The 12955-nt window shown below is 41.7% G+C and overlaps 1 protein-coding gene across 3 annotated transcripts in view; it reads right to left on the bottom strand.

The window, feature by feature from the left end:
* hars (histidyl-tRNA synthetase) overlaps positions 1 to 12955 on the bottom strand; it is a 43810-nt gene that overhangs the window by 16989 nt on the left and 13866 nt on the right. For 2 of the 3 annotated variants that reach the window (XM_026181378.2, XM_026181369.2), the window contains 6 exons: positions 10437 to 10530; positions 10047 to 10174; positions 9354 to 9626; positions 9133 to 9249; positions 5065 to 5211; positions 4388 to 4955 (listed from right to left, as the gene is read on the bottom strand). In XM_026181378.2, the coding sequence (XP_026037163.2) occupies positions 4899 to 4955; positions 5065 to 5211; positions 9133 to 9249; positions 9354 to 9626; positions 10047 to 10174; positions 10437 to 10530 (816 nt within the window). In that variant the 3' untranslated portion in view covers positions 4388 to 4898. Of the gene's footprint in view, positions 1 to 4387; positions 4956 to 5064; positions 5212 to 9132; positions 9250 to 9353; positions 9627 to 10046; positions 10175 to 10436; positions 10531 to 12955 lie in introns of those variants that run through there. The other variant, XM_080309018.1, reaches the window with a different exon arrangement.

The following is a 12955-nucleotide window of genomic DNA, read 5'->3' as shown; positions in this document are numbered from 1 at the left end:
GTTTCACGCTGTCTGTTCGACCATGCTTTCCATGTGTTCCAAAATCACATTTTTGGGGACGAGTTTGTTGCATTCAGTTTGTTGTGATTCCTTAACAAACATTCAGTAGCACAGCAGTAGTTGTAAACAATGCTTTCCATGTTTAATAAGACACTACCTCGCTGGTTTATTCTAGGTGTGTAGCATCAGGCGCAGCTTTAGTTCCCAGCCATCGTATAACCTACTTCAGGGATGTCAAACTCAGCTTACATCGTGGGCCACTTACAGCCCGCTGTGATCTTAAGTAGGCCAAACCAGTGAAACTGCCCTTTCTGTCAGTGTAAAGATGTTTCAAGACACATTTAATTAGTGTGAATGCTTGAAAAGCATTCACAGTATTGTTGTTGTAATCTTTATTATTATTATTATTATTATTATATTTTATTCTGTATTCCGTACGTTTTTTGTAATCCTACTCCTTCAAAACCGTTCAACTTAGAAAAACCATTCCAACACCGTTAGATTCCTATTCTTTTGGACAACACTGCTTCCATTTTTCATATTTTTAACATTTATATTTTTAATTTTATTCAACTTTATTCAACAAAAATTTATAATGTATTTCAATGGGGAGACCCTTCAAATCCTCATTCAACTTACTCATTTTTAAACTCTTACTACTTCAACATACGTTCACATAGAGCCACCATTCAAACTTTAAAACGAAGACAAGACATTCAACTATTCAACTTGCATTTATCTTTTCAATATCTATTATACTTTTTCTTCAGTTCCAGTTTAAGTTTCATGATGTTTTTTCACCCGTTTCAGAGTTTATAATGGGTGTGTATGGGACGGAATGTTGGGGCTAGAGTGAGGCAGCTCAACTGCTAGAGTGAGAGGAGCAAAAAAATTAATCTTAAAATCTTTTTTAAAACTGCTGCTGTGTCCGCAGCGTTTGCTCTACAGGTATGATTTTACCCTCAAAACGTAGCCATGGCTGTCCTCTTTCATCCAATGTGTTTACTATTGTACTAGGTGTTATGGTTCTTTCATAAATGTCACCAATGCACAGCCTCCTCCCTCCAACTCTTCCATAGACTCTAATGTTAAAATGGCTCAGAAGGTTCGTTTGAAAATCAGAAGAGCATGGTGTCTTTCCACTGTCACCACGTCCATATAATAAGCTCCACAGGCATGAAAACTGAGAATTAGGTAGACTAGACATTGCTGTCGCTCACGGTGAAAGAATTTTGTCAATACGACTTTTACTCTTCATTTGGGAGCGATTTGTTTCGGCCTGACTTTTCTGTTCATTTTAAGCAGCAAAAGTGAGGCGCATGTCTGTGTACGTGTGTATGGAGCCATTGGGTGCGGTCACTATAGCAACCAGGCTCACACCTGCCTGCTTAACGAGCTCTGCCTGCCACTGTGCCAAGATTCATCTTAAGCACTTCTCTTTCAACTGCTGCTGTGTCCACAGTGTTACAGCCATCATTTTACCCTCAAATTGTCGCCATTATTGTTCTCTTTCCAACACCGTATCTTTCAAAGCTCAGGCATTTAAACTTTTTAAACTGTGTGGATCAAAGTGGAGGGATCACATTTGAGTCATTCAGTGATTCAAAGAATATGACCTTTTAATATTCATTCAGATGTTTTCTGACTCTAAATGTTCTTTTCTCATTTCTTAGGGTTTTCTAATTTACATTTAAAACATTTTCAGTTTTTTTCCAACTCCTTCTTCTGTGTAACCTTCAGCTTTTAGCAGTTCAGCACCTTTGTTTTCAGGTTAAATTCGTTTTTTTTTTTGTTTTTTTTTTATCTCATTCAATATTTTTAACTCAAAATTCAGCAATTAATTCATTTCAGTGCATACATTCAGATTCAAGCATTCACACTGCAGTTTCTTCAGAAAATGCACTTTCTAGTTGCAATTAATATGAGAAAAACAAGTGCAGTTTTAACAGTATGTCTCAGTTTTGTATGACTGTAAGTGATTATTCTGTGAATGCAGCAGAACAAATAAATAAATGTGTAAAATTACTGCAAAGATTCTCTTAGCTTAGTGCCCGGACACTTGTAATTAAAAAACAGAGTTCTTCAGTAATTCAACAGTTTCATTTATTTATGCATTTATTTTTTTTAGTCTAAAGTAAAAAGTATCTAATCTAATTCATTACTTGGTGTAATATGAATGGGAGAGGACTCTATCTGTAGGAAAATCTGATAAAACTTTAAAATACAGTTTTAAAGTCCAAAATTCGTGCCCTCCTTCATATATTCCAAAGCCATCAAGTGGGCCATATTAGAGCCTTTGACAGGCCGATTTTGGGCCCCGGGCCTTAAGTTTGCCATCCAGACCTACGTGCTTGAAGTACACCAACACCATCTCAAAGCTGGACGTAGATACAGTGACATCATCAGCTCAAGTCACCATCACTACTTTCAAGCAACCGGATGAACGTGAATACAGCGTTAACGTCGGAGTGCTGCGGTTTAAATGGTAAACATCAGGGGTGGGGAACTGTGATGAGACAGCAGACGTCACAAACACAACACAGCTAGCAACTTTTGTGCGTGGGATTACGGGCGACTTTGAAATGAAGGAGGAGCTGCTGTCTTTGTAAGCCGTGCACGGCACTACTAAAGGTGAGGCTTTGTTTGAACAACTGTGACAGAGGAAATAGCTTCTGACCCTCCAGGTAACTGCACACAGATAAACTGAGACATATGAGAAGCATACAGTGGGTCTGTGTGATGGTTCATTGGGTAGAAACAGGCTCTAAACCAGGGCTGTTTTATACAATTACATTTGGCCCCCGAGATCATTTCATATGTCAATTATTAATGTGGCAGCCGAATCCTCAGCCCTGCTGAGAATCTATGGCGTTGGAGTTTATTTTGATGGGCACAAAACAAAACAAATAAGCTGCCAGCAAAACTTGCACCTATGAGCATGGACTCAGATCCACTTCAGCTTATCTGTGCTCAAAGCCGTGTTTGATGTTCGTGGAAGCTCGTATTCCACGAAACCAAGTAGTATTTCCAAACTGAAGATCAAGTTTAATACAACAGAGGATATCAGAGACGGGCCACGAAATGGACATCCCAAGAAGACCAATTTCTTCACCCTGTCAGCACTTCAAGTCAATTTTATTTATATCTCAGTTACATCAACAGTTCTGTACGAGAAGGATTTTTACATTTGATTCTGGATTTAACAGAATATGGGAGAAACCTGCTCTCTCGTTCTAGTCCCTGTCAGTACTCTCACATTTTTGTATCAACTGACTATCAAGGAGTTTTTCAGTCCAGTGTTAGATCATTATAATAGTCCAGCCCAGAAGTATTAAACGCAAAAACCAGTTTTTCAGCATCAGTCTGAGACAGGAAGCTTTTCAGTTTTAATTAGAGATATTACACAAATCCAAGAAAGCAGTCCTACATAACTCTTCAACATGCACATTCAAGAAGCTCAAAAATGACTAAAAAGGTTCCTCACAGTGTTACTGGAAGCCAAAGTAATGCCATCCACATTAAGTATGTGGTTGGATACCATGTTTCTAAGGTTTTTAAGGCTAAGTACAATAACCTCAGTGTTATCTGAATTTAGAAGCAGGAAATTCAATGTCATCCACATGTTTATCTTTAAGACATCCCTGCAGCCTAACTAATATGGTGTGTGTCATCTGGCTTTAATAGTTAAAGCTGGGTAGCTGCATAGCAATGAATATGCTGTGCCTTCCAGTGATACTGCCTAAGGAAAGCATGCGTAATGGACAGAATTGGTACTAGCACAGAACTGAAGACCACTCCATTTACATGACCAAATTGGAGTAAATCTGTTTGCACCTACAGCATGCTCAACAGTGTTAAATAGTGCACTGAGGTCTAGGAGGACAAGCAGAGATGAGCCCACTGTCAAAGGCCATACGATCATTTGTCACCTTCACTAAAGCCCACTAAACATCCATAATTAGCAAAGACAGCTGGGATCTACTTTCACGATGAGCCTCTTGAGGTTGTGGTGATCAAGTTTATCTTTCTGAAATACATAGAGCGTCACAATATTTTTGTATTTTGAGATGCACTGCTGCAGGATTAGCACACGAGTGCCCAGAGGAAACGCATCCCAAGTACTGAGCTGACCACGAGGTTCAAAACCATCAGTGTGCCCATTGCACAGCATCAGGTGTCAATGCAGCTGCATAGCAATGAAATGCTGTGCCTTCTAATGATGCTGCTTAACGACAACCCCAGCACATTATCAGCCGAGTAATTCTATTGGACTTTTTTAAGCCCTTTAAAAGACACATGTAAAGTTGGCAGCTTGGTGTTTGGTGGTGGGAGCATCGTCTTCATCCAAGAGGACCTTCACATTCTCACAGATGTGGAAACCAGAAGCTTTTCCCAGGTTTGAGCAAAATGTAAGCTTTTTATTTGAGACACTGGGCAGTACAGGATATTTTATACAGACAGGAGCATTCTTAGAACTTTAACTGCAGTAAATCATGACGTGATTCATGTAGAAAACAAATGTGTAACATTTTCTCAGTCTTGGTCTTAAACACTACAGCTATCCTCCTATGTATTTTTTTTAAATAGTGCACTGACTGTTTTGGTGTGATTTACATCTACCATCTCTTCACCAGAGACCCTACTGAACAATGTGAACAATGACAACGAGTGAGGCATCTTTTACACACCCGAAAGCACATTACAAGCAACATCACTCATTTAAACATGTTCCCTGTTAGCTTCCTGCTGTGCTCATGAGCACCACATGCTGTGTAACACCAGTCCACGTGGCTGCTGTGTCTTTGCTCTGTAGTGGACCAGGGAAGGAATTCTGTACACAGTTCTGAAGAGCCCATGAGATAACGTGGCTGGTTTATGGCTAAACAAGCAGGAAGCGGCTAAGCCTCAGTTCTCCTCTTGATCTCACTGATAAGATCTGCTCTGGATATATCGACCTGTGCACAAACAGCAGAGGGGGGGGGGGGCAGCAAGATAACGTGACGTGTGTGTGTGAGCATTTCTTTATGTGTGTAATTACAATGACTTGGTGTGCGTGCATCATACCTCCTCTCTGGTTGCCACTACACGCAGCTTCACCACTCCATCCTTCAGCTCCTGTTCTCCCAGTATAGCCACGAGGGGGATTCCTGCTTCCTCACAGTACTGCAGCTGACTCAGCAGTTTGGGGTTCTTTTTGTACATCACCTCAGCCTGCACACACACACACACACACACACGCTCTTTACTGTTCCGATGTCATCTCACCAGTACACATACAGTGGTGTGTTTGCCTCCTTCATGATTTTGATTTTTTCCTGTTTGTCACACTTAAATGTTTCAGATCATCAAACGAATTTAAATATTAGACAAAGATGATATAAGTAAACACAAAATGCAGTTTGTAATATTTTTGTCTAGGGCTGCTCAATTAATCGAATTTTAATCACGATTACGATCTGGGCTTTCAACGATCATTAAAAATGACTGAGCCGATTATTAGCCCCTCCCTCATGCTTTACTCTCGCGCTGCTCCGTGTGGTAAGTCAAGCGCACCGCTCTCCATTTCGAACACGCGTCACAACAATTAAGAGGACCCGAGGGAAGCTCGGAAAGCTAAGCAGAAGTTATTTGGAGAGGAGAGTGACTGCCGTTGGTTGAAAAGAGAGGTAAAAAAAAACTTCAGTGGTGTGGAAACATTATGGGTTCAGTCAGACGTGGATCAAGTAGACACAGTGTGTAAACTTTGCTAGGATGTAGTAGCTGCACCACAGAGCAACACTGCAAAGTTCACTAAACATAGATGTTTACATTTTTCATTTATTTCTTATATTGCAAACATTTGCACTGTTATCAGTATTTGCACTATTTTATATTATTTTTTTTAAAGTCATTGTTAACCCTTTAAAGCCGGTCAGAGCAGCACGCTCCGTTTTGCCTAACCATTTTTAACTCCCTGTAGAACCTGAACCGTGTAAGCTAGCGCAATAATTTGTTTTGCATATGAAACCGGAGGAGTTGTACTTACATCTGATGCCATCAGCTTGTCCTCAGTCACGGTTTCCTTCCACATAAAGCTTTGCAAAAATTGCATAAAAAGCACTTGCAGGAACAAAAACACAATATTCCAGAAACACGCTTTGCCGATCCATCAGCTGTTCTTAGCACTTCCCACTTTGAAAAAGACGTCAACGTGAACTGTCGCATTTCCTGCCCGAAACCAGAAGTGACGTCATTTTTGCAGAAAATCTAGTTTTTTACTTGTAGGCCTTAAAAGCCTATACTAGTGTTTTTATAAGTCATGTTTGACTTTTCTGAATAGATTCCGTGATGCTTAGGACTCATATTGCACTGCTGGAAATATTTTATTTTGATGCACCTGCTGTTTTCTTTGCAAATTTGCATCATAGGATTGTTTTTTTGTTTTTCCTGCAGTATATAAAAATTGGTGTATCTCCAAAATAAAACTATGAAGACACTCAAAATAAATTTCCTGTTGTTGTAAACTATTTTTTGCAACTTTTTTTGTATTTAAAGTTTTGAGGGATAAACCTCTTAAATTTCTCCAAGTAGAAATATATGTAAAAAAAACAAAAACGATTTTCAATTTTTTTGTAGTTTATTGCACTTTTTTGCAATTAATGTTGTTACTATGGACTTAATGCATACATATTATTAAAATATGGGCTATAACAGTTGTATTGATGTATAGCAACTTGAAATGCTCCCACAAATGGCACTACAGCATGTAAAAAAATAATATAAGCTCTGGCGGACTTGGTTCTATGGCAGGTCTTAAAGGGTTAAATAAATATCGTCAAATAATCGTGATCTCAATTTCAGTGAAAATAATCGTGATTATCATTTTTGCCATAATCGAGCAGCCCTATTTTTGTCTAACATTAAATTTGTTAGATGATCTGAAACATTCACGTGTGACAAACATACAGTAAATCAGGTAGGGGGCTAACACTTTTTCACACCACCGTAGTCGATCGCTGGTCAATAGACAACACGGACATGTGCTGTAATGCTAATGACTGGGCTGTCTTACCTGTCTGTGAAAGCTGCCCTTAAAATTGTTGATTTATGTGCTTTGTTTATTTATTCATTGTCAGTCTTAAAAAGCTTCCACCAGTTGTTAATAATTTCTTGATTGCATAGTTTAAAAAATATTAGTCTGTGGAGATGGAGAGCAGCTGGCCTGCTCATTAAGACAGGCTTGAACATAATGACTCCATCATAATTATGACTGCAGTATCTGGTCTTTAAGTGATGACATATCAACCCTGCTTCAGTCTTTGTTAAGGCTGTGGTGTTTTTAACATGTTTTCATGTTTTGTATCTTTCAGTGGTTCCCAAACTTTTTTTGCTGGGCCCCCTTTGTTTTACAAGAAAAATGTTCGCGCCCCCCCTCCCCACGTGCACGCACGCACAAACACATCCTCCAACCACACACGCCCATATTTTGCTCCATTGCAGTTTATTTCACACCTCAAACATTCAGTAAACAATTAAGCAAATACAAGTAATCAGCAGGTAGTAATAAAATAAACTACTAACTCTGTCACGCTGCGTCCGCACCTACACGGGTATTTTTGAAAGCGCAGCTGTTTCGCCCACACTTAAACGCCGTTTCGAGTCACCGAAAACGGAGATTTTTTAAAACCCCTTTTTTGTGTTTACGTGTGGACGAGGAATACAGAGTTCGTCACGCAACGCCAAAGGTATGTGTTTTGTTCCACGTCACGCTGTGACCACGTTATTGTTTACATGAGATGAACTGCAGAATGATAGAGACGAAATACTGTTAATCTGACTGTCTGCAGGTTTTACAGGCTTACATACAGTTACTGTCCCTCCATTTACAAAGGCAGAGGCGTCACCGTGTGATTATTTTACGTGTAGTTGTTTTTTTTTCTGTGTAATAATGTTCAACATCAATACATTTTTCAAAAAATGCCTCTCTGTGCAAAATGGGTTTAAAAACATAAACAGCTGTGGGATCCTGTTTGTTTGAACCGAGGGAACAAATCGTGGCAGGATCAGCCTGATGTTATTTGTATCCTGCTGTAACTTTACTGTATAAAGAGCTAACATCTCCAACATGTCAGGAGTAGTTAGTCATTACAACAAGTGTTTGTGAACTAAAAATCAAGAATGTGGGATCCTGTTTGTCCGTGATTTGAAGAGCCCAGCGCTGCTCCTGATGCAGGGAAAACCAATCCAGGTGAAGCCAAAGGGAAGATTTGCTTCACCATATTTTCTAGTCTTTGGTTTGGAAACATATTCAGCGACGCTTCATCTCCTGCTTTGCGTTTCTGTAGGCGCCCCATCAAACACTTGTCCATGATGCTAGCAGTGTCCAAGTGTTCTTTTTTTCTTTTCATACCGCGCCCCCCCTGCAATGGCTCTGCCCCCCCACACACACACACACACACACTTTGGGAACCTGTGGTTTATGTTACGCTAACATAGCTGTGTAGCTAGCGATCACGTAGCACATCATTATATAGCAGCTAGCCAAACTTCAGTAACCCTACAAACGTCACTGCTGTTTAGTTTTCTGTCTTCATTTATGTTGGAAGTGATAGCAGAGCTGTACGTTTTAATTGTTTCAGAAATCTCTCAGTAAGAACATGCTACGTCATGTCTAGGTGCAAACTAGTGAGCTAACTTCCTGCTAACTTTATTTTATTTTAACTTATTCTGTGTATCATTTCTGGCATGTCAAGTGTACACTACTTGGTGTTCAGCTGGGAGTTGTTCTGAAAGTGCTATATAAATAAATTGTTTGCTTGCTAACTTCTAACTCCGTTAAATGTAATAACTTCTGTGTTCATGGATGCCCGGATGTTAAACTTAATTGTTACACCTGGTAAAGCAGCAACACTGATGATTAAAGATGAATTTAAACAGTGTTTAACTCTCAGTGATGCCACAGTGTTCGTTTGACTTTGGGAGCTGAAGCAGAGTTTGGACACAGAAACGGCTGATGAAGTCAGACTTAAAGACCGGATAAAGCAGCCACACTGCTCCCCCTGGTGGATACACAAGGTACCCAAACTCTTAGGGTGGGGTTGTTGACAGTATCTCCCCCCTGATCTGTCCTGACACCCCCTGCCACACACCTACCTTGATGCCAGCATTCCAGAGCTCAGAGATGAGTTGCAGTCTCTCCTCCAGCAGGTTCTTCTGAGCAGATGCCACCATGATCTGAACTTCTGTGGTGCGCACCTTCTCCGGTGAGGCCTGAACAATAAAACCATGTCACTGTTGAACTTGTGCATCATTCACAGAACAGTAAAGCTGCTCCAGCTTAAATTTTATTTCACAGATATCAGGCGAGACATTACCTCAGCCTTCTGCTCCATGATGGAGAAGATCCTTTCGATACCTATGCTGACACCCACACAGGGGACTCTCCTCCCCTTGGGGTCGAACATGCCCACCAGGCCATCGTATCGCCCCCCTCCCGCCACGCTGCCCACGCTCACACTCTCTTCTGCATTGGCGCCGTTTTGAGCTTCGTTAGCGGCTGAGACTGCGCTTGCCTGAGTCAGCACGGCTTCATAGATCACTCCAGTGTAATAGTCCAGACCCCGGGCCAGACTAAGGTCAAACACCACCTAGAGAAGGCAGAATTTCAAAGTCCGTATCCAGGCAGGGAAGAATGAAGAACGGAAAAACAAAGAAAAACAACAGAGAGACGAAACAAAAGCCCCTTTTCCATTTACCTGCTCGGATTCACTTGCCGAGGTTCACTCAACTCGGATCGACTGGTTTTCACTTACAATCGAGTACCACCTAAAGTGCGTGATTGTTGCTATAGCAACATGGCCAAGCGTCCCGTGACATAATTAGTATGCTAATGGTACCAGGTACCATGACCTAATGGAAAACCCTGAAAACCAGTAAGGGTGTGCTAGTTTTTCACAGGGTTGCATGACCAGTATAAAACCTTTTTTGTCCACATGGAAACCAGATCATTGCTATAGAGCACTCATACTGGAATCCTATACCAGAGAAATCCAAGATCAGTTTCTCACCTTGTCTGTGACATGGAAGAGCTGTAGGTACTTGAAGAGCAGTTTGATGTCTGAGAGGCCAGCGCAGGCCTGCTTACTCTGAGACATTTTATGGTCCTGAAGGAGGCGCTCAGCCAGGTCCATTCCACCTGCATTACATCCAGCACAGTCAGTCTGTGTGTTGCACAAGCGATTCCCTTGGCATGCTCTATTTCATCATTGTGGTGGTACAAGATAAAATGTTTAATGTTGTGTTTCTGAGTCTGTGGGAGTGCAGCATAAGCTTGGACCACATTTTATTTGATGCTGAAGAAAAAGAGCTAAAAAATGCCTCCGCTGAACAGCTGACAGTTCAGGTCACGCTGATTGTTCTACAGACATCAGCTGTGTGGATGTTGGGCACAGTCTCACCCTGCATGCTGACGTACTCCCCAATCTGGTCGGCAGCCTCCTCTGACAGGCCCTTCTCATTCACCATCTCTTTCTTCACGTCCTCCCAGGACATCTAGAGGAGGACACGGGTAAGGATTTCAATTCAACTTTATTTATATAGCGCCAAACCACAACAACACGGTGCTTTATAGTGTAACATAAAGACCCAACAATAATGCAGAAAAAAACCAACATGAAGATGACCCTGTGTGAGCACTTGGTGACAGAAGAAGGAAAAACTCCCTTTTAACCAGGCTCAGGTAGTCCATCTCTCGGGTAGTCCATCTCTCGGGTAGTCCATCTCTCGGGTAGTCCATCTCTCGGGTAGTCCATCTCTCGGGTAGTCCATCTCTCGGGTAGTCCATCTCTCGGGTAGTCCATCTCCTGTGACCGGTTGTGTGTTTGACTAATGACTAATGTCAGAGTGGTGCATAAACACACGGTGAGTAAAAAGAGGTGAGAGATGGAGAAACGCTCAGCAGCCTTGTAACGAATGACCGTGAGCAGCAGGGCTGCAATCATTGCAGGCATAGACGGGACTACAGCACAGTCCACGTTTGTTATATTTACCAACATAACATGGCAGCTCTGTGGAGCACTAGTTATACCCATCTGCTGATAAGCCACACCCTCATCATAACCTGCCAAGCACCGAAGCACTGAGCCTTGTATTTAAAGACGGTTCAACACAGAGCTCTTTGGTGACACCTGGTGCCAAAAATATGACGAGCAGCTTGAATCTACAACTTGAAGTGAAGTGCTGCATTATGATTGGCCACTCAGAGCTGAAATGACAGCTTCTGTTTAACATGATAATGTGACAGTTCAGTCTGACATCGGGCTGATGTGGTGCTTTTTACCTTCCTCATGTAACCATGCACCATGGTGTGTTCTCCCTCTGCTTGGGACTTCTTGATGTTTTGTATTAATATATAGTGTTTGTTTTTTTTAATTAAGTACAACACGATGTTACAATAGGTTGGGAGTATGCTTGTGCAGTGAAGTCCCTGTTTTCTTACAAATTATAACTCTCATTATGTCGCACACTAGTTCGCTATCTGTCGCAAAAAAAAATCACCAATGATTCAATTCGTTATGTCTGTGAAGGTTCTCAGTCATCCAGGTCATCGTAGTCAAAGGAGCTTGCAAAGAAAAGCGTCTGGACTTCTTTAAGTTGCTTGAAGACGTTTCACCTCTCATCCGAGAAGCTTCTTCAGTTCTAAGGTCAAATGGTGGAGAGTCCCAGATATAAACCTAGTGGGAGTTTCCCCCCACAGAGGGACAAAAGGACCCCCTGATGATCCTCTAATCGCCTGAGCCAAGGTGTAAACTGGGCGTGGGTCCCAATCAGCCAGAGTTTCGGGTGTGTTCATTGTGAAACCTGGCCCCACCTTATCATTCCTGAGGTCAGATGGCCCAGGATGTGAGTGGGCGTTAAGGCGTCTGGGAAGGGATCTCAAAACTGGATTATAGATGGCAGAGAGTTGGTGTCGTAAACCCCGCCTCTGTTCAAAGATGGTCGCTCACAGTGGACATAGATGCTTCTTTCACTCCTCTTTCAAACCATCTGTCCTCTCTGTCCAAAATGTGAACATTGGCATCCTCAAAGAGTGACCTTTATCCTTAAGATGCAGATGGACTGCTGAGTCTTGTCCTGTGGAGGTGGCTCTTCTGTGTTGTGCCATGCGCTTGTGAAGTGGCTGTTTGGTCTCTCCAATGTAGAGGTCTGAGCATTCCTCGCTGCACTGTACAGCATACACCACATTGTTAAGTTTGTGTTTTGGCGTTTTGTCTTTCGGGTGAACCAGTTTCTGTCTGAGCGTGTTGCTGGGTCTGAAATGCACCGGGATGTCATGCTTGGAGAAAACTCTCCTGAGTGTCTCTGATACACCGGCTACATAGGGGATGACAATGTTGTTGCGTCTGTCCTTCTTATCCTCCCTTCAATTCGTCATTAACCACTGAATCGGGGGTTTGACAAATGAAGCTTCAGATGTCATCAATCACGTGACTCTTTTCAGACGACCCTCGCCTCGGCACAGGGCTTCTGAAGCAGTGTGTTCGTTTTTTGGGCACGCACTGGAGCTTCAGCTTCAGACGGGACATCACTGCTACTTGTACTTAAAATCAGCACCCACAGTTCAAAATAATTGCACAAATGCAAACACACTTCTCTAAACCGTGATAATCAATGACATTTGTGTGAATGGGTGGATGACTGTAAAGCGCTATAGAAATACAGGCCATTTACCATTTGTGGCTAATATCTCTTCATCTTACAGCATCTATTTCATCATACACTGAGGAGCTGCTCAAGTGCATGGAAGACAGGATTATAAATCATTAAAATGCTCTAATCAGTAAATATTTGAGTTCTTGGTAAATAAATGGTAAATGGACCGGTTCTTATATAGCACTATTCTACTGACCGAGCACTCAAAGGGCTTTAAAGTGGCTGAAGAAGAATCTTTCTTGATGTGCAAATGTTTTCCTAAGTG

The sequence above is a fragment of the Astatotilapia calliptera genome, chromosome 2, assembly GCF_964374335.1.
Source record: "Astatotilapia calliptera chromosome 2, fAstCal68.1, whole genome shotgun sequence".
Classification (NCBI taxonomy): Eukaryota; Metazoa; Chordata; class Actinopteri; order Cichliformes; family Cichlidae; genus Astatotilapia; species Astatotilapia calliptera.
Note: the sequence above shows the minus strand (reverse complement) of the source record. Positions and strands in the feature narration are given on the sequence as shown.